This window comes from Bufo bufo, chromosome 10 (genome assembly GCF_905171765.1).
Source record: "Bufo bufo chromosome 10, aBufBuf1.1, whole genome shotgun sequence".
Classification (NCBI taxonomy): domain Eukaryota; kingdom Metazoa; phylum Chordata; class Amphibia; order Anura; family Bufonidae; genus Bufo; species Bufo bufo.
Window position 1 is genome coordinate 47,073,198 of NC_053398.1, and position 22,174 is coordinate 47,095,371.

At 45.6% G+C, this 22,174-nt stretch overlaps 1 protein-coding gene across 1 annotated transcript in view; it reads right to left on the reverse strand.

Moving 5' to 3' along the window:
- Positions 1 to 5,997: 5,997 nt before the first annotated feature.
- The window catches only part of PHRF1 (PHD and ring finger domains 1), a 67,787-nt gene continuing 51,610 nt past the window's right edge, over positions 5,998 to 22,174 (reverse strand). The window contains 6 exon segments of the mRNA XM_040410749.1: positions 5,998 to 6,779; positions 8,624 to 8,752; positions 9,088 to 9,152; positions 11,615 to 11,792; positions 21,376 to 21,701; positions 21,820 to 22,081. Coding sequence (XP_040266683.1) covers positions 6,630 to 6,779; positions 8,624 to 8,752; positions 9,088 to 9,152; positions 11,615 to 11,792; positions 21,376 to 21,701; positions 21,820 to 22,081 — 1,110 coding nt within the window. The 3' untranslated portion in view covers positions 5,998 to 6,629.

Sequence of the window (22,174 nt, forward strand, 5' to 3'; positions counted from 1 at the left end):
CCTTAGCAAGACGGGCCACCTGTGGATCTACCTGAGAAGGGACAGATCACATAGCAATGGACTTCTCAGAAAAAGGAAAGAGGACATTCGAAGCCTTGGCAGGATGAAGGCACCTATCCGGGTGACGCCACTCCTTGGCCAGTGGTGCGTTGATATCCACATGGTTAGGGAAAACCAAAGCGGAGCGCCTAGAACGGCGGAATGATGCGGACTCCTGAGCCAAGGAGGAGGGGTCTTCCTGTGCGTGGAGAGTGTCCCTAACTGCCCTGATGAGATCTTGCATGGCCACAGACAGGGCTGTGCACTGCTCAGATCCGGAATCTGAGTCAGAGGTGTCCCCCGAGAAGGTGCGACAGGGGAGGATTCATCGCAAGTCTCAGATCTGTCGTGGGAGTGACCCGAGAAGGAGCGGGACATAGTTGTGACAACCTGAAGTAGTTTACGGGACCTGGTGTCTGAACGTGATGCAGGAGAGGACTCCAGCATAACGTAAACTGTACAGATCCGTTATGCAGGCCATAGACTTCTATTATGACGGAATAAGTAACGGAATGCCTCTAAAAGGCATGGAATTGCGTTATGGTCCGTGGTAACAGAATCCATAACGCAATTCAGTAAATACCACAACACGAACCAGCACACAAACTTCAAAATATGAAATTCTCTCATCCATAGTAGTAACCATGAAAATGAGCAGTGTATATATAATCTGATGGAAAAATTAATCCTGCCAGCAAAGAAAGCAATATGGACAATCGCAATACATTAGGAAGTGGCTTGTATTAACTTTCTCTTCATAAATGCCACTTTCTGAAGTGAGAGAACCCCTTTAAGGACGCACATTATACATCTATATAATAATAGCACAATATTATTCTATAGGTTGTTTCCTGATCCTTTTTTTATAATCTAAAGCAATGGTGAGAATGCCAAGGAACCCAATTTTCTCTCCTACAGCTTCACAATGGAACTCCAGAAAATATGCCAGCTGATTGCATACCTGGAGTGTAGCAATAAACAGTCAAATATTTTCTCAGCACTCCTGTCATGCAAGAGGATTTATGTAAGTTTTTTTTTCTACTTGCTAGCAGTTTATATTTTGTTTTTTAGATCTCAAACCCTATTGACACTTCTTAAAAAAAATAATCCATAAGTAAAGAAAAAATAGACAATTTGGGTCATTGCTTTATGGACTGAATCAACTAGTAAATAACAGAAGATCAGAATTCTGGATAAAATGTATTTGCCACTAAATAGCAGTTCAAAATAAATACATCTTAAATTTCTAAAACAAAAAACAAAAAAAACATTAGGATGTGTATTGGAGGCTCCGTTAAAAAGAATTCCAGACAAAATAGTGCAGCATGTTGTACTGTCTTGTTTGGTTGAATGTCAGGGAACCAGCACTTGTTATTTTCATTTAGATCCTATGATGAAGCAAAACAGAAAAACCCAACGCAGATGTGAACAAAGCCTTACTGGAAACTCTTCTCCCGTGATGCAGTTTTATATCCAGTGCAGTCGTTACAAAATATAGCACAGAACAGCCAAGTCTACTTTCACACTCACGTTTTGGCTTTCCGTTTGTGAGATCCGTCCTGGGCTCTCACAAGCGGTCCAAAATGGATCAGTTTGCACTCTAATGCATTCTGAATGGAAAAGGATCCGCTCAGAATGCATCCGTTTGCATCAGTTCAGTCTCCATTTCGCTTTGGAGGCGGACAACAAAACCCTGCTTGCAGCGTTTTTGTGTCAGTCTGATGAAACTGAGCCAAACGGATCCGTCCTGGCACATAATGTAAGTTAATGGGGACGGATCCATTTTCCATGACACAATCTGGCACAATAGAAAAGAGATCCGTCCTCCATTGACTTTCAATGGTGTTCAAGACGGATCCGTCTTGGCTATGTTAAAGATAATACAAACTGATCCGTTCCGAACGGATGCAGACGGCCGTATTATCTGAACGGATCAGTCCATGACGGATCCGCACAAAATGCAAGTGTGAAAGTAGCCTAAGATGTATACTCTGATACCTTATCCCAGTTATTTAATATGTCCACATTTGTGGTTGTGATTTTTTTTTTTTATAATTTCTAAACTGAAAGCTGAAGATTTACATAAGATCTTTTTATCTATGAAGCTACCAGAAAAAACTAAATTGCTAAAGGCCCCTTTACACTGGCTGAGAATCGGCCAGATAATCGCTAATGAGCGTTTGTATGAACGCTCATTAGCGAATATCTGTCGATGTAAAGGTGCTACCGATTTCCCAACGAATGAGCGAAACGCTCGTTCATCGGGTAATAGGATCGTTGGTGCGGTCACTAAAATCATTGCTTGCCAGCAGCAGATCGTAAGGCCTAAACAGTCTCTGCTGCCGGCAAACAATGGTTCTGTATGGGGATGAGGGATGGCATTAGTGATCACTCCTCCCCATACTGTGGAGGAGATCACTGCATGTAAATACAGAGGACTCCTCCACAGGCGAGCAGGCGCTTTCTTCCTAGCAATCGCTCGTTCTTTGAGTAATGTCATCTTTTTTGCAGATTGTGCAGTCTAATCCGGCTCTGCTGCTGGCAAATAATGATTCTGTATGGGGACAAGCGATGGGAGTAGTAGTGATTGCTCCTCCCTATAATGTGGAGGAGATCTCTGCATGTAATAGTCTCCTTCACTGACCAGCAGGAGACAGGTCTCCGTACAGCATTAAAACAAAGTGCTAGAATGAATCGACTTTGGATCCATTATCTGTAGTTCGATTTGCGCACCACCAGTTACCAACGCTCAGATATACCAGTATGCTTTTACAGCAGCCACATGGAAAAAGGAACCTGTAGCCTGGAGTGGGTTGTGGGCAAGCACTGCCAACTGAGAAGAGGTCATTGTGTCGTGAGGGGGAGGAGGTGAGCTGTGACCATCACGTATTGTGAATGATTGGCCCTGTGTTATCTATATATAGGTGTTACCTGTCATTTAAATCCTGCCTATGATGGTAATGAGATTGCTCCTGAAAAGTAATCTCAACAGAAGAGGAAGTATCCGTCTATTATGAGGCTCCATGGTCAGAGTGAAAACTGCAAGATGCCAGGATATTTTTATATAGATAGTAACATGGAAAATTAAAATGTTTTTTTTTACAAAGTATGTTTAACATAAAAAGTTGATTTAAAGAATAGGTCATTTGATGATACAATCCCTTTAAGTTATATCGGCATTTCAGCCAAAAATACAGCTTGTTACAGCCATCTATCTGCAGGGACCTTACTGCAGCTACAGGAATAGTCACAATAAAAATGGACGTCATAGTCCATTCGCTACATCTCTTAAAGCCCTTAAAGGGCATCTGTCAGCAGATCTGTACCTAGGACACTGGATGACCTGTTACATGTGCACTTGGCAGCTGAAGACATCTGTGCTGGTTCCATGTGCATATGTGCCCTCATTGCTGAGAAAAATGACGTTTAAAATATATGCGAATGAGCTTCTAGGAGCAACGGGGGCGTGTTCTCTCTGCAACTGCCACGCCCTTTACACTTTCACTTTCCAGGAAGTGAAAACATCATCATGCCTAGCCCTGTCAAAGTGCAGGAAGTGCGGCAGCTGCAGAGAGAGCTGAGCCTCTAGGTGTAATGGCAACGCCCCCGTTGCTCCTAAAGGCTCATTTGCATATTTTAAAACATCCTTTTTCTCAGAAATGCGGGCACATATGAACATGGGACCAACACAGATGCCTTCAGCTTCCAAGTGCACATGTAACAGGTCAGCCAGTGTCATAGGGACAAACCTGCTGACAGATGCCCTTTAAAAGCATCAGAAGAATACCTTGCACAGAGCTGGATAAGGCTTGTATGGTATTGTAAATCTATGCTAGACTGCATTCACAAGCTCTATAAATATCACACTTCAATTCCTTTATAAAGTTATCAGAAATGCATATTATAAAAGTCATCTTTTAATGCCCCATAAGTAAGAGATTTTCTACTAAATAGACAAAGTAGGGTATTTTCACACTACTTCATTAAAGGGGTTTTCCAGGCAGTTTATATGAGGATAGGCCATCAATATCTGATCGGCAGGGTCCTACACTCAACACCCCTGCCGATCAGCTGTTCTGCAGTAGCGCCAGCATCAGACGTACAGAGCTGGTTACTGCAGAGCTGCTCCTGATGCTGGCGCTACTACAGAACAGCTGACTGGCGGGGGACACATGGTGGCATACTTCCGATCAGATATGCCATCAATTGAAATGAACCGGAGAACTTTCTATTCCAATCCTCCTTTACAAACTTACAATAGTTTTGTTAAAGGGATTGATTGGTTTAATAGTGACCTATTAGGAAATGCTGCACTTTATAAGTACATGACCTCCAACAATTACCTGAATCAGAGATAAACTCTCTGCAGGACCCAGCAGGTCCACGCATTACATTGACTTCCTATTGATTTAAAGGGGTTTTCCAGGCTTTAACAGTTGATGATCTAGCCACAGGATATCAAAATCATAAAAGGTGGGAGTCTGACATCCTGCAATCATGCCAGTCAGCCATTTGGCACCACAGTGACCAGCTCTGTCCACAAAACAACGGACCGAGATGTGCAGTTCCAGCACCTGAGATACCCCCGCGAACAGCTGATCAGCAGGTTGCACTGCATTGGACCCCTGCCGACCTGATATTGATCATCTATTCAATAGTGATGAGCGAACTTAAAATTTTTAACTGTGCGTTCGGGTCCCGATTACTGCACAATTGCGTTATGGATCCCGTGACCATGGACCTTAAAGTTATGGTCCATGGTCACGGTATCCATAATGCAATTGTGCAGTAACCGGAACCCGAACTTCAAAACTTGGAAGTTCGCTCATCGATGGTCATCAATTGTTAAATCCTGGAGAATCCCTTTAAACAGATACCATACAATGCTTCAGTTTCTCCGTGGAGGTGGTCCTGCAGGGAAATTTAACACTTACAGTCATATTCCCCTGCAGCTTACAGGTCACTGGGAGTTCTAGCAGCAGGACAACCTATGATCCATCTAATTTCTGGGAAACGCTTCTAAAACAGGATTGGTAAACCGTGTACAACCTGTTTAAAGGGGAACTTGTCATATTAAACATGCGATCTGATCTGCAGGGACTGTGTCACAGAGGTGGAGGAGCTGAGCAGAATTGCGCATATTTTTTTTTTTGGAAAAAGATTGAGTGTACCTTGAATTATCATTCATTTAAAGCCCTCTTTCTATGCTTAGGAGTCCAGTGGGCGGTCTTAGGCCTATTGCACACGACCGTATGGCTTTTTCAGTGTTTTGCGGTCCGTTTTTCACAGATCCGTTGTTCCGTTTTTTGTTTCCGTTGTGTTTCCGTTTCTGTTCCGTTTTTCCGTTCCGTTTTTGCGTATGGCATATACAGTATACAGTAATTACATAGATAAAATTGGGCTGGGCATAACATTTTCAATAGATGGTTCAGCAAAAAACGGAACGGAAACGGAAGACATACGGATACATTTCCGTATATGTTCCATTTTTTTTTGTGGACCCATTGACTTGAATGGAGCCACTGAACGTGATTTGCGGGCAATAATAGGACATGTTCTATGTTAAAACAGAATGGAAAAACAGAAATACGGAAACGGAATGCATACGGAGTACATTCAGTTTTTTTTGCGGAACCATTGAAATGAATGGATCCGTATACGGAACGCAAAAAACGGCCAGTAAACGGGAAAAAAAACGGCCGTGTGCAGGAGGCCTTACTTCGCGGATGACACGCAAAACCGTACAGGGAAGTCAGTCACTGAGTAGGACCGCCCATGTGACTACTAGCAAAGCAGGGATTTAAATGCATGAAATACAAGTCATAATGATTTTTTCCCTACAAAACTATATATATATAAATCTGTTCAGCTCCTCCACCTCTATAGCACGCTGCCCACAGATTGCACAGCATTTCCAAAGTCATGGGTTCCTTTTAAACAAATGAGGGTATCCCATGCAGTTTTCCCATTAAACTAGACTAATTTCTGCAAAATGATGTAGTATAAACCAAAGAAACATCCGTTAAAACCATTGAATTATTACAAAATTGCCCTTCATACATATTTCATTGTCAAAGGACAAATCTTTATTCCAGAACATTTTCTTCCATTGCTCTCATTATTAAAGGCTGGCTGTTCACCGCTCTTTCATGCCAATCAAAAATGTACCCACAGAAAAAAGAAAAAATAAAAGAGTTTGTTACAAATGTATCTATTCATTCTTTCATGTATACTTTAGTAACACAAACTACAAAGGGATAGAACAACAGATGTCAACAATAATCCCAAGTCTCCGTGACATGGTGTTACTTCTGCTTTCCGTATTTTCCACGTCTCTAGGGAGAACCTCTGTGAAATGCAAGCTGGCAGAGCGGTGTGCAGTATATGGCAATATGGTTCAAAACTGGCAAACAAAAAATCCAAGACGAGTTTAGAAGAATAAATCAGACATTTTTTTTTTTTGTCCTGAAAAATGAAAATCCTCTCCCCTGTATACTACAAATCATCGACTGAGACGGAGGGAGTGTGACCAGACGACCTCCGATGAAAGATGTCTACTTAGTATGTACTCTGCAGTTTCTCATGATAATTTATATGGGTGAATCGCGGCCCAAGTCAGGATCCTCAAATATTCCGGATTTCTTCTGTTTATTTCTGATGTGTTTGTACCTGTCCACATAGCCTTTGACCAAGTTCACCACTTTAACTGGGTTGATTTCCCCGCTCTTGCTGTGGCAGATCTGCAGTAAGCAGAGGAAGTATGAAAACATGAATATACATACAGTACTGTGCAAAGGTTTTAGGCAGGTGTGCGCAAAAATGCTGCAAAGTAAGTGCTTTCAAAAACAGAAGTGTTAATAGTTTATTTTATCAGTTAACTAAAAGCAAAGTGAAATAACAAGAGAGAAATCTAAAATCAGATCAATATTTGGTGTGGGCATCCTTTGCCTTCAAAACAGCATCCGTTCTTCTACGTATACTTGTTTTTGAAGGAACTCTGCTGGGAGGTTGTTCCAAATATCTTGAAGAACTAATCACAGATTTTCTGTGGATGTAGGCTTGCTCAAATCCTTCTGTCTCTTCATGTAATCCTAGACAGGCTGGATGATGTTGAGATCAGGGCTCTGGAAGCCATATCATCACTTCCAGGACGTCTTGTTCTTCTTTACGTTGAAGGTAGTTCTTAAAGAGGACCTTTCACCTGGAAAAACAGGTGAACGAAGTATCCTGACATATACAGCAGCGCCCAGGGATCTCACTGCACTTACTATTATCCCTGGGCGCCGCTCCGTTCTCCCGTTATGTCCTCCGGTATCTTCTCTCACTAACTTATAGTAGGCGGAGTCTGCCCTTGTCCTGTGGGCGTCTCCTTCTCCTAGGCTGTAGCGCTGGCCAATCGCAGCGCACAGCTCACAGCCTGGGAGAAAAAAAACTCCCAGGCTGTGAGCTCTACACTGCCATTGGCCAGTGCTGCAGCCTAGGAGAAGGAGACGCCCACAGGACAAGGGCAGACACCGCCTACTATAAGTTAGTGAGAGAAGATACCGGAGGACATAGCGGGAGAACGGAGCGGCGCCCGGGGATAACAGTAAGTGCAGTGAGATCCCTGGGCGCCGCTGTATATGTCAGGATACTTCGTTCACAATGTTTTTCCAGGTGAAAGGTCTTCTTTAATGACATTGGCTGTATGGTTGGGGTCGTTGTCCTGCTGCCGAATAAATTTGAAGACAAACCCAAGCGACTCAACTATGCAAGAAAATAGAGGAACTGGGGTACAGAAAAATGGCAGCAGGTTGTCTGAACCGACGAGTCAAAATATTTTGGCTGTAACACAAGGCAGTTTGTTGGTAGTAGGGCTGGGAAAAATGACTGCCTGCAGGCAACAGTGAAAAATGGTGGAGGTTCCTTGCAGGATTGGGGCAGCATTCCAGCAAAAAGAGTTGGGGATTTGGCCATGATTGATGGTGTCCCTCAATGTTGAGAAATACAGGCAGATACTTGCCCATCATGCAATACCAAGAAAAAGGTGTCTGATTGTCTCAAGATGTATTCTGCAGCAGGACAACGACCCCAGACATCCAGCCATGGTCATTAAGAACTATCTTAAATGAAAAGAATAACAAGGACTCCTGAAAGTGATCATATGGCCCCCACAGAGCCCTGATCTCAACATTATCGAGTCTGTCTGGGATTACATGAAGAGACAGAAGGAAGTCCACTGACAAGCACAACAACAGGGGTCAGACGCTTTCCCTTTTCAATGGAGCAGTGGTCACACATTTGCACTACCACTGCATTCACAGTCTATGGAACTGCAGGAGATAGCAGTCTCATAGAGTTGAATGGAGCGGCAGTGAGCATGCTGGACTCTAGTCGATTCAAACAAAGGAACATAGGGCTCCTGTTCTCGTGAGAGGATATGGGATAACCGCTTCAAATTCATTACAGGGACATTTATTTGCCTATCAACATAGCTGTTTTATGTTCCCAAAGTTCCTGGAAAGGGCACCATTTACAAGGCGTGCGGATGAGATCATCAGAACCAAATTTGCTATACAGTTTTGCATCTCCTTTCCAAACCCACCTTCTGCACTGCTTTACGCAGGATCTCTTTGTATTCATCCTTTGTGATTTCCCTCTTCTGGTAAAATGGTTTTATGGCCAGTTTGACCTCCTCCACCGCTCTCTCCTGCATATGAAGTTTCTTCATGTACTGAGAAGGAAGAACATGGCACACGAGTTCAGTGGTGAATAACAGCATCTTGGGAAGTGGAACCCTAGACATCCTAAATTGTTGAATCCTAAAAACAATTAGCAATATGTATGAATGGGGAGTACTGATGTGTGGGTTCACGCAAACCCACATAAGGCTGTATTACACCATGTATTTACACTATAAAAAGAGATGTCTTCTATGGACACGTCATGATTCTTAACTGAAGATACTCCCAGGTTCTCTGCGTCTTCAAAACCTCATTATGATATATCTGTAGACGTGCAATAATAAAAATGCAGGACTGCATTCTGGCAAACACACTTCCGTATTACCTCTTCATTCTTTGCTTTTTCAGCTTTTTCTGCTTTTTTTAGTTTTGATTTTCCTTTTTTTTCACCTAGAGATGAAAAGCATAACAAAGATCAGAACAGCATCATTTATTGACTACTGTGATGTCCAATGATGTTCACAAGACAAACTGCTGACCTGCAGCCCAACGCATGGCACCATGTATGCTACTGAGTACATATGGAATGGCAGTACTACTCCCCACATGAGCAGGGGTCTTGTCAGATAATAAGCAGTTCAAAAATGGACCTACATACACTATGTGAAGAGAGAAGTGTCGGTCCAGCAGCAGGGAATGGTTTAAAGGCTTTATTATTAAATCATGCTTTCAAATTAAAAAAATTAATTGATGTTTTTCTAGTCTTCCATGTCACTATCTATATTAAAAAAGAATCCTGACGGCCTACTTATTTCGCACTGATCTACTTCTGTTCAAATCTCAGCAGTCATCTGGCAGGATAACAAGAAGGCTAATGGAAGGCAACATGCTCACCTGATAGTTGCCATGCTGCCTTAAAGGGGTTGTCCTGCCATATACACCCTGTACAGAATTATTAGGCAAATGAGTATTTTGACCACATCATCCTCTTTATGCATGTTGTCTTACTCCAAGCTGTATAGGCTCGAAAGCCTACTACCAATTAAGCATATTAGGTGATGTGCATCTCTGTAATGAGAAGGGGTGTGGTCTAATGACATCAACACCCTATATTAGGTGTGCGTAATTATTAGGCAACTTCCTTTCCTTTGGCAAAATGGGTCAAAAGAAGGACTTGACAGGCTCAGAAAAGTCAAAAATAGTGAGATATCTTGCAGAGGGATGCAGCACTCTTAAAATGGCAAAGCTTCTGAAGCGTGATCATCGAACAATCAAGCGTTTCATTCAAAATAGTCAACAGGGTCGCAAGAAGCATGTGGAAAAACCAAGGCGCAAAATAACTGCCCATGAACTGAGAAAAGTCAAGCGTGCAGCTGCCAAGATGCCACTTGCCACCAGTTTGGCCATATTTCAGAGCTGCAACATCACTGGAGTGCCCAAAAGCACAAGGTGTGCAATACTCAGAGACATGGCCAAGGTAAGAAAGGCTGAAAGACGACCACCACTGAACAAGACACACAAGCTGAAACGTCAAGACTGGGCCAAGAAATATCTCAAGACTGATTTTTCTAAGGTTTTATGGACTGATGAAATGAGAGTGAGTCTTGATGGGCCAGATGGATGGGCCCGTGGCTGGATTGGTAAAGGGCAGAGAGCTCCAGTCCGACTCAGACGCCAGCAAGGTGGAGGTGGAGTACTGGTTTGGGCTGGTATCATCAAAGATGAGCTTGTGGGGCCTTTTCGGGTTGAGGATGGAGTCAAGCTCAACTCCCAGTCCTACTGCCAGTTTCTGGAAGACACCTTCTTCAAGCAGTGGTACAGGAAGAAGTCTGCATCCTTCAAGAAAAACATGATTTTCATGCAGAACAATGCTCCATCACACGCGTCCAAGTACTCCACAGCGTGGCAGGCAAGAAAGGGTATAAAAGTAGAAAATCTAATGACATGGCCTCCTTGTTCACCTGATCTGAACCCCATTGAGAACCTGTGGTCCATCATCAAATGTGAGATTTACAAGGAGGGAAAACAGTACACCTCTCTGAACAGTGTCTGGGAGGCTGTGGTTGCTGCTGCACGCAATGTTGATGGTGAACAGATCAAAACACTGACAGAATCCATGGATGGCAGGCTTTTGAGTGTCCTTGCAAAGAAAGGTGGCTATATTGGTCACTGATTTGTTTTTGTTTTGTTTTGTTTTTGAATGTCAGAAATGTATATTTGTGAATGTTGAGATGTTATATTGGTTTCACTGGTAAAAATAAATAATTGAAATGGGTATATATTTGTTTTTTGTTAAGTTGCCTAATAATTATGCACAGTAATAGTCACCTGCACACACAGATATCCCCCTAAAATAGCTAAAACTAAAAACAAACTAAAAACTACTTCCAAAAATATTCAGCTTTGATATTAATGAGTTTTTTGGGTTCATTGAGAACATAGTTGTTCAATAATAAAATTAATCCTCAAAAATACAACTTGCCTAATAATTCTGCACTCCCTGTATATTGATGACTTATCGTCAGGATAGGTCATCGGTATCTGATCGGCGGGGTCAGACACTTGGCACCCCCGCTGATCTGCTATTTGAAGAGGCGCCGCTTCCTGGTCATTACACTACGCATTGTCTTGTCTGTAGCGGTGGTGCAGTGTAATCACAAGTACTCACTACATTCAAGTGAATAGAGCGAGTACTTGTCATTACACTGCACTTCCGAGACGATGTGTAGTGTAATGAACAAGAAGCAGCGCTCACATGGAGCGCCGCCACCTCTTCAAACAGCAGGCCGGCAAAGGTGCCGGACCCTCGATCAGATATTGATGAACTAACCTGAAGATAGGTCATTAATATAAAGGGCAAGACAACCCCTTTAGGAAATGGAAATGAAGATACAAAAAATGTGGACTCTCACCTGTGCTTGCTGCCTGCATCTTGGGTTCATTTGCTGTAGCCAGACTGCCAGGTTTTGGTGTCTGGCTGGGCATGGTTCTGCTGCTCTGAAGTACAATGGGCACTGTGGGCTCACTCACAGGGGCGTAAGGGGGAAAGATTGGTGGAAGTGGTAATAGAGGCAAGGTCTGAGGGAACACCTGTTGAATAAAATTAAGATCTGTTATGGGAAAATTGAAAATTAAATGTCCAGCCACCAAGAGGTTTGCGGCACGTGGAGGTGGGTCTTCTCTCTTCTAGGGTTCTCTGTCTTCCCACTTGCAGAACGTGTGCAGCTAATCTGCCTACAGAAACCCTAGAATTTTCTGATATACATACATATAAAATTTCTGCAAAATGCCTCCCACACACATAACTATGACTTCTGCCACTCGGGTATGAATGTCCAGGTAGGGGCCCTAAAGAGCATGTACATCTGTCTCTACGAAGGAGCATCTCTAAAGCTGGCCATGCACATAAGATTAGGATGGGCCAGAATACAGCTGATCAACCGTATGTCAGGTCTTGCATATAATGTGCTTGCGCAAAGTGGTCATACATGTTCCTTCAGCCAACAACAGGTGAAGAATTCCAATATGACAGATCATACTTTCAACACACAGAGGAATTCCTCGCCCACTGCAAATGATCTTATAACTTTAGAATGATGGTTGGCTAAAACTGCCAATTTCACCGTTTTTTAGGCAACTCTTACCTTACACGTAACAGGTTAATGTGTAATGCCTGAGAAAGGACAGATACAATCCTGAAAGAGGACCGGTCACCATTCCTGACATGCCTGTTTTAATAGCTTCATGCATTCCCAATGTAATAACAATTCTGGAACATCTCTTCTTCCAGCTCTATGTTGTAACATTCCTTTATTTCTACTAGAAGTTATGAATAAATTGCTAGCAGCCTGCAGTAAGGGTACAGAGGGGCGGTAATAAGTTAGGGGGTGTGTACTTGCACAGACTCACTCTATCCAATCAGTGCTGACATTTTCAGACTGTGCAGGTACCCCCCCCAACTTGTTACCGCCCCTCTGTACCCTTACTGCAGACTGCTAGCAATTCATTCATAACTTCTGGTAGAAATAATAAAGGAATGGCACAGCATAAGTGATACAAATAGATGCTCTGGAATTATTACATGGGGAATGCATGAAGCCATTAAAACAGACATGTCAGGAGTGGTGAAAGGTCCTCTTGAAATTCGCCACATTTATACAGTGATAATAAATAGATTAAACCTGCCATTGAAGTATCTGGACTCCGCTGCGATAGCAGCATGATATCAGTCTATTTTTGGGTTCTCTCTGCTGAACTTGGGGGTTCTAGGGGTCTCATGACGTTAGTCCTATTCATACAGGCTATGGATCAATTTACATTAATTTAAATATAGCATTTAAACAGGTTTTTCCAGGACATAAATATTGATAACCTGTCCTAAAAATAGGTCATCAATATCAGATTGGTGGGGCTCTGACTCCCGGCAGCCCCACCCCCAATCAGCTGTTGAAAGGGGCTGCGGTGATTGGGCTGTGACGTCATGACCATCAGTCACATGGTCTTTCTGCATCTTAGTCCCAATTAAGTGAATGGGATTGAGCTGCAATACAATGTATGGCAGTGTACTTTGTATACTAAGAGGCCTTCCAACAGCTGATTGGCGGGAGTGCCCGGAGCTGGACCTGCACTGATTTGATACTGATGACTAGGGATGAGCAAATTTACTTCGGATGAAACTTCCAAAGTCGATTCGCATAATACTTCGTTTAAATACTGGACTGAAAAATGTTTTTTTACAGTTGAAATTGATTTATGACGTTATTATGCAAAGTCTCGTGAGACTTTGCGAAGTAATAACTTTGTCTCATAGGAGCCAATACATTCTAATACTGTACGAAGCACTCGCTCCGTACAGTATTCAAACGAAGTATTATGCGAATGGACTTCGGATGTTTCATTCTAAGTCGATTCGCTTATCCCTACTGATGACCAATCCCAACAACAATACTTAAAGAGGACCTTTCACCAGAATAAAGTATCTAAACTGACTATACAGACATGGAGAGCGGCGCCCAGGGATCCCCCTGCACTTACTGTTATCCCCGGGAGCCGCTCCGTTCTCCGGTTATAGCCTCCGGTATATTCATAGTTAGGCTCCACCCAGTGGAACCTGCCGCGGTCTCCTTCTCCTATGCTGTAGCGCTGGCCAATCGCAGCGCTCAGCTCATAGCCTGGCTATGAGCTGAGTGCTGCGATTGGCCATCGCTACAGCATAGGAGAAAGAGACGCCGGCAGGTTCCCCTGGGTGGAGCCTAACTATGAATATACCGGAGGCTATAGCGGGAGAACGGAGCGGCGCCCAGGTATAACAGTAAGTGCAGGGGGATCCCTGGGCGCCGCTCTCCATGTCTGTATAGTCAGTTTAGATACTTTATTCTGGTGAAAGGTCCTCTTTAAGCTTCCTGTGCAGTAGTCACCCTACACTTGTATATTAAAAAAAAAAACAAGGAGCAGAATTATTAGCAGATATTTTTTTCTTTACATTTAACTCATTAAAGGTTTAATCCAAGACTTAAAAAGACCTCATAGAGCGGGCAACCTGTGGTGGGGGTTCATATTTGCCTGGTACCCACCACTGGGTTCTAGCTCCATTGTTCCCCATCCGTCTTAGCAGCTCTGCGATGCTCATTCTGTTGATGGACACCACATGGCCGCTGCAGCCAGACACGGGCTGTAGCGGTGACCTGTCACACATGCAGCACATCAAAGGATTACCTGAATCCTAGTCAACTGACTCTCTCCAGAAAGTGGCTTTGGAAGTTTTCGAGGAGTTAATTGGCGAGGCTGCAGCTCGGGAAGTAATCATTGAAAGGGTACTCTTAGACCCAAACCATCGACCTCTGACCCACCAAGAGACGCGATATGTGGCCTGCTCTCTTTTGTAGACACTGCAAAGATCTTAAATGCCGCAAGGGAGAAATCCCTGGTGTTATTTGCTGTATCAGAGTTGGCATTATACCAAGATGTAGCCCCATCTATCCTTGCCAAGCGGAGAATACTCCGACCTTTACTTGAGCAACTGCGCCAGAAGAATATCACCTATTCATGGCTATACCCGTTCGGACTCTCCATATTGCATAATGGGAAACAAATACGTATACATGTTCCTGGAGATCTTACCAAAGCTTGGTCACTTCTTGACATGGAGCCGCTTGAGATTCCTTCTTGGTTGCCGGCTGATACCACCATCACTATGCTGCCGATGCAAGAACCCTGGCTGCCGACAACCAGGAACAAGCGAGAGCGCCAGGGACAGAAGACGCCACAGGACTCACCAGATCCAACAGAAAACAGTAGTTTTTTTTCTTCTTTTTATGTTCTTGCAGGTACCTTATACTGATATAGCCCAATGTGGGCTGTAGGTCGCTCGGTTCCCATTTTACACCAAAACGACCGCACAGTTCCTATATTGTTACTCGTTGGGCCGCATTTCGTTAACATAGTTCACTCTATATACAATATATGCTCTAAAATGGAGCAATCTAAAAATGTTTTCTTTTATCCTTCACTCTGTTCTATGACATTTGATGTTTTTTCTTTCTCCGGCTTTTAGTGCTGTTTGAAGGAACTGACGTCACTAGCCTGTGGCGGGATAGTCCACACTACACAATCGGGTGGACAATGTGCAACTCCTTCCTTCATTGGTGAGTGTGGGCTCACTAGCCCCAGAGGGAACCTCCCTATTAAGTAACTTATCTGCTCCATGCTCACCCGATTGTCAGGTATTTGAATTGACCATGTTTGCCATGTTTTACATGTTGTTACGTGTTTTTTTATTTCTCTTAGGATGTGACACTAGACATAAACTAGACATAAAACACTAGACACTAGACATAAAAAGTGTTGGCTCCTCCGCGTTGGGCTATACCCTCTCCACAGGCACTAGGCAGATCAGTTTGTACCAAAAGCAGTAGGAGAGAAAAGAAAGGCAAGGAACCAACAACTCCCGTACAGGGGAAAGATCAAGAGACCAGGCCGGAGAAGCGAAAGTAAAGAAGAAAAAAAAAATAGGGTGGGATCTGTGTCCCCCAATGCCTACTACGAGAAAAGGATTTTACGGAGAGTACAAAAAATCCAATCTTCTCGTGCATGGCATTGGGGGACACCGCACCATGGGACGTCCCAAAGCAGTCCCTGAGGGTGGGAAAAGAACAGCCATGCCACCGGTTGGGCATACAGGTGCGGGAGAACCATGTGACCCAACAGGAGAAAAGCACGGAATATGCAAGAAGCCTCATAACAAGGGAGAAACCCCAAGGAAGCAACAGTGAAGACTGCCAGCACTCCAGGACAAATGCCTGGGAGAAAGTCCCAAATGCAAGAAGAAGGCAAAGGGGAACACCCAGCTCAGCCGAAGGCTGGAGAGAAAGAAGGACAGCACCGCGTATTAGAGCTACCTAACATTCTAATTGTCTCAGGCCAAAGCACAAACACCCTGAGGCCAACCCCTGACAGGCCAGGGGAGCAAGGAAACATGGAATCACTGAAGGCCAAACGAGTGAGGGAAGCCATAGCAAGGCTCACATGTGAAGGAAGCAGGTCTCCCCTCACCGCAAAGCAGGTGAAGTTAAGCGCCCTATTGAAAGGAGAAAATCCCAAAGGCGCTAAGGGAAACCGCCAACCCCTGGAAGGGGAGGGGGTTGTAAGTAAAAGCCAGGAAAAGAGAAAAGATAAGACCTGCATCCCAAAACCAGGAGACGAGGAACGAGCCTCTGAAAACAAAATTATCGCTGAGAAGCGCAAGACCGGAGAAACTCTGTCCAAACGAAGTATCAGGGAAAAAAGGGGACCAGATGGAGGCCCAGGAAATCTCAGCAGGGACACACTGGAGTGAGGGAAGCCATAGCAAGGCTCACATATGAAGGGAGCAGGTCTCCCCCCGCCGCGAAGCAGGTGAAGTTAAGCGCCCTATTGAAAGGTGAAAACCCCAAAGGCGATAAGGGAAACCGCCAACCCTTGGAAAGGGAGGGGGTTGTAAGTAAAGGCCAGGAAAAAAAGATAAGATAAGACCTGCATCCCAAAACCAGGAGACGAGGAACGAGCCTTTGAAAACAAAATATCGCTGAAAAGCGCAAGACCAGAGAAACGCTGGCCAAATGAAGTATCAGGGAGATGCAGGCCCAGGAAATCTCAGCAGGGACACACTCACTGGACTGAGAGACATGGGAGGAGAAGGGGAGTACTCCCAACAGTCTAAGGAGGAAGGTTCTACAAACAGGAGGAAGTCCCTCCCTAAGGTGGAAATGCAAACCGTAGCACTAAACCACTCAATACCAGGTACTTGACGTGGGAGGATGGGAAGATAGACACGAATCCCAAGAGGTCCACAAGGCTATTGGAACCCACAAGGGGAACAATCAACCCAGGCCCCTCCCAAATAACGATTATCATACAGAATCTGTGTGGTCAAATGAACGGGGACAAGGAATCCAGAAAGGAGTACCCGGTATGGGCTCACAAGGAACCAGGAACTGAACCACCAGAGGACAACAGGGGAAGGAATTGGCCATGGACAACTAGCCATTCTAAGAATAGTGGCTAGCAATCTGCATACATTGTCCCGGGGAGGGCAAGTACAGCGGCTTGGGTTGTACCACTAAAACAACAGACACCTATATGCATAAGGAATGGCGAAGTTGTTATGAAAGAAACGGGGTGTGACTACACAAAATGTAGAAACCAGCTGCGACCGACATACAGAAGACTCCCAGGGGGAGAAAGTACCTGACAGGCGCAGACAATAGCAAGGTCCAAGGGGACTGTCCTCTGTCATATAGTACAACTAAGCAGAGAATATAAGGGAACACCCGGACCCAGAAGGAACTAAGGAACCCTGTCCGATGCCAGAGCAATCAGCAGAAAATTCACCTACAAGGCAGGTGTGTGGCGCTCAGTGGTTCTGTCCCTGACTCATCAGGAAGCACGTCCAGAGAGGATAATGTCGCTGACCCCAGAAGGATTCCGTGTGGCGGAGGACATCCAGTGATGGCCGAAAACTGCTGCAGCGGCCGGTGCTCACCAAGCTACGTACCCCAACAAGGAGAAGATCCAGTGGAGATCACTGTACTCCACCAGGAATGGTCCGCCCTGTAATAGAAAACAACGCGGGTACTCCTTTATAATATGGGGAACGCGGAGTGCAGCAGACAGTAGTATTTTATAGGGATGGCAAGAGCAACCCTATCACAAAATCCAACAACCACCTGGCCATGGTGTAGGGAGCGTGGTTGTATGTGGACCACCCACCAGATCAGAACAGATCAGCCATATACTGGGTACACCAGAAGTAGCACTAGACGGACAAGGTGGAGGTGGGGGATGGGCTGGCCCACCCCTGCCAGATATGGTTACCATGTACATGCTGAACCAGGATGGCCTGTTGTGGACAGTGCCTTGAGAAAGTACAAGGAGACCATAGAGCACGACAGTAACGGAGTGGCAGATGTATGGAAGAACCAAAACGGGAAGTAACCAACATTCGCAGCACAGATTAGAGCACGGGGAAGGAAGCACCCAGTAATACAGAAACTGTATGGGCCACAGATTGCACCATAGGGTCCAGCACATGGGATACTAAAAATACACGCCTAAAACCGAGGTAAAGTGGCTGCATGTTGCACTCTAAGGAGAGTGGAAACAAAGCCACAGCATCCGGGAATGCGACCGCATTTGGAGGGTACAGGTCCTCAACCTGTAAAGTAGAAATACGGCTGTGTAGTGCAGAGATACGACCAGACAGGTGCAATAGGTACAGCATCTGGAGATGGTAGATGTACTAGATTTAAGAATAGAGCGATGTGGCCGCATGGTGCACCCTAGGACCAGAGAAGTGCAACGGCTACCGCGTTAGCAATGGTATCTATATTCCGCTCGGGAAGGGGAAAATAGGGCCGCACGGTACCACAAAGAACGACAGGTTCACACCACAATTAAGTAAGTGCAATGGCAACTGAAGGAAGCCCTCTATTTCACCTGAAAAGAGGGAAACAGGGCCGCATCAACAGTATCTGGAGATTGTGCAGGAATTTCAGCTATGAAGGAAGTAAGATGGCTGTTTGGTGCACACTATGATGAGGTAGGTGCAATGGCCACGGCAATACAAGGTGGCCTCAATATCAAGTCCGGTAAGGGAGAAATAGTGCCGCAAGGTACACCATAAGGCCAGATAGGAGCAACGACTACAGCCTCTGGAGATAGTGAAGGTACTCTACCTATGAAGGGAGCAAGGTGGCAGCTTGGGGCCCACTAGAACCAAACAGAGGCAATTGCTACAGCAATTGAGAGTGGCCTCTATACCTCGCCCGGAAAAGAGAAATAGTGCCGCACGGAACACAATAGAGCCCGCCAGGGATATTGGATACAGCATCAGGAGATGGTGTAGGTACTCTACCTATGAAGGGAGCAAGGTGGCTGGAAACAGACAGGTGCAATTGCTACGGCAGTTGAAGGCGGCCTGTATATCTCGCCCGGTAGGGGGAAATAGTGCCACATGGAACACCATAGAGCCAGCCAGGAGTAGGTGTAGGAACTCTACCTATGAAAGTAACAAGGCAACTGGAAACAGACAGATGTAATCGCCACGGCAATAGAAGTCGGTTTGTATTCTCTGGTACAGGCACTACAAAAGAACCTTTAGTTACCAACCCTACAAGAGGCGTTTGCCTGAATTATCAGCTTGCCCAGAACATACCCCCTGGATAGGGGAACCAGGAGGTCTGTCGTGTACAGCCTACGAGTGCGTATGTACCAGAGACACTGTGTAGGTGTCCCAGTTGCTAAGCACGGTGACGGCTGCCTTACCTGTGCAGGCAGGAGAGCGCCATCCGAAAGTCCACTAGAGGGGCACCAAACCTGGGTAGGGTAGGTTCCACCGTGCACGTTTGTCTTGACCTCACAGAGGGATTCTGCATGGTGGAAGACAGCCTGATGCTCTGTTCCGAGGGAATCGGTGCAGAGGTGTCCCCAGAGGCAACTGACAGAGAAGGCTTCGTCACCAGCCTCAGGCCTGTCCTGGGGCGACCCGAGGATGCCGAGGAGGGGTGGAAGCTAGTTGAGACCACCCGAGGTTGGTCAGTGGGCTACTCCTTGCGTGACCCTGTATCTGAGCGTGAGCGTGGCTCATCTGCAGGGAGTACCCTGGGGGGGGGAAAGACCGCAATTTGGGTAGGTAGCGGTCCAGCGACTCCGCCAGGGATTGGGAGAGTCAGGCAAGGTTCCCATGGTTCGACAGGGAGGGAACCCATTCAGGGGAAACCTACACAAAAGGGTGGGAGGGGGGGACAAGCCGACCACATGGAAACCTCCGTAGACAACGGACGCACGTGAAATACGTGGCGATCAGATAGGGAGGCTTGGAGAGGAGGCCCTCATAGAGCAGGGCTGTCCTGTCTGTCCCCGGACGCCACGTTCCCAAGAGGTGCTGCAGCAGCTATAGATCAGGTGGCAGGGCTGCAGGAGAATGAGGCAATTGATAGGGGAGGGGGGGAAAGGAGCTTGCAGAATCAAATCAGCGAGAGGCTGCCTACCAGACCCCAGGAGCTGTATCCCAGCGTGCCCCATGCAGGAAAGCAGCAAGATGGCGACCCGGTGAGAGAAGGAGCCGGCAGCAAGAGGAAGAACCTCCCCTCTGAGACAGAGCAGGGAACCTGGAGCTGGATTGGGCAGGCAGGAGAGGCCCCTCCTGGGCTCCCCCCACGGAGGGGAGCTGACAGAGCAAGCCCGGGAAGCTCAGAAGTGGGCGGGGAGTTGCGGCCTAGTAGGCCCGAAAAGAGGGGGCCTCAATTAGTGGAGCGCGGCCGGGGACGAACGGGGGCCAGGTGGGGGAGAAAACTGGAGAAGCGACCCCCAGAGAGGGAAAAACGGAAGGCCAGGGGGCTTCTGGGGCCAGGATACAGGCTAAGAGATGCAGGTATCCGGGAAGGGAGGAGAGGGGGAAAACGTGCCCAGGCCCGGGGAGGAGGGTGGGAGACCCTAAGCTAAGGGAACATACTCACCCTCAGATGTCTTCAGGCGCAGCAATAACCACCCCCTCGGCTTACTCAACACGGGAACCGTGGAACTGCCGGAATTCCACTGCGGAAGCAGATTTGGGGACTGGGTGGCTGCCAGGTACCTGAGTACGCGCCCGCAGGGGGGCAACTAAAGTGGAACACGATGGAGCCACCCCTGCAGCAGGCCGGAACCTGCAGAGAAGAAAAAGAAAAAAAGATTGAAGAAAAAATTAAATAAAAAAGTAGCAGGATGACCTGCACAAAAAGGGCAGGTCAGGTCTGCCTCCTACGGACACTAGAACAAGACTGATCTGCCTAGTACCTGTGGAGAGGTTATAGCCCAACGGGGAGGAGCCAACACTTTTTATGTCTAGTGTCGCCTCCTAGTGGTAGTTGGACATATACCATGGTGCTGTGTCCCCCAATGCCATGCACAAGAAAAATAAAGAATTATATATACACATGCAGCACATTACTGGGCCAGAGCATTGCAGAGACGACTGGTGAACAATGGAGATGGAGGTAAGTATGAACCCCAACGTGGGTCAATCACTCTTTGAGGTCTTTTTAAGCCCTGTATAACCACTTTAAACAACATGAAATACAAACTCTAAATGCATACAGCCAAGCTTATAAACCTATAACTACCAAACAACTTCAACACACAGGACATTTAAGGGTACCTGAACTGGCGTATCCGTGGCAATCCAAGGAATCTGAATGGAGTCCTTAACTTGTCTTTCTCGAGTTATGGCTCCAAGTGTGTTTACAGAATGTGCTATGGGTTGGTCTTCAGCTTTAACATTATTCTGGGTTCTGTTTTCTGAATTCCATGATCCCTGACCCACTGATTGGATCAAAGATCCCTGAGTAGATGCATCCGGGGTGTTCCAGGCAAGAGGGCTGGAAGTTTCACTTGAAGAATCTGGTTTGTAGCTGGTTACTTGACTGCCTGTAAACCCAGTTGAGGCTTCCCAAGCTTCCGACTGAGCATTACTGAAGGGGGAAGCTTTCACAGAAACATGTGAAATGTTAACAATTACAGAATTTATATATACGTAACATAACATACAGGAAAACATTTAAGAAACTATAACAGCAGGGTCGCATCGATGATAAGTACTTACATCCAGATTCTTCTGTGGTGGCGTTCTTATCAGTATCTTTCTGAAGGTCCCAGGTCACTCTCTTTATCTGAAGTTTGGATTTTGAGATAGACGATGAAGCTGCTTCCTCAAGGTCATCAGACTTGATGTCTTCCACAGTGGTGTTCCCGTTATTTGTGGTCTTTTCATCAATGTGGTTTCCAGCTGCTCCGTCACCTGAATTTTCATCATCTTGTAGAAACGGTATGACTGCCTTTTCAGAGAAGTTTATTATAGCAGGCTCCTAGAAGATATAAAAAAAAGGGAGACTCTAGACTTCTCAAACAAGTATGGGCATCTAATGGTAAGAGAAAATAGGCATATATAGAAGTTTGAG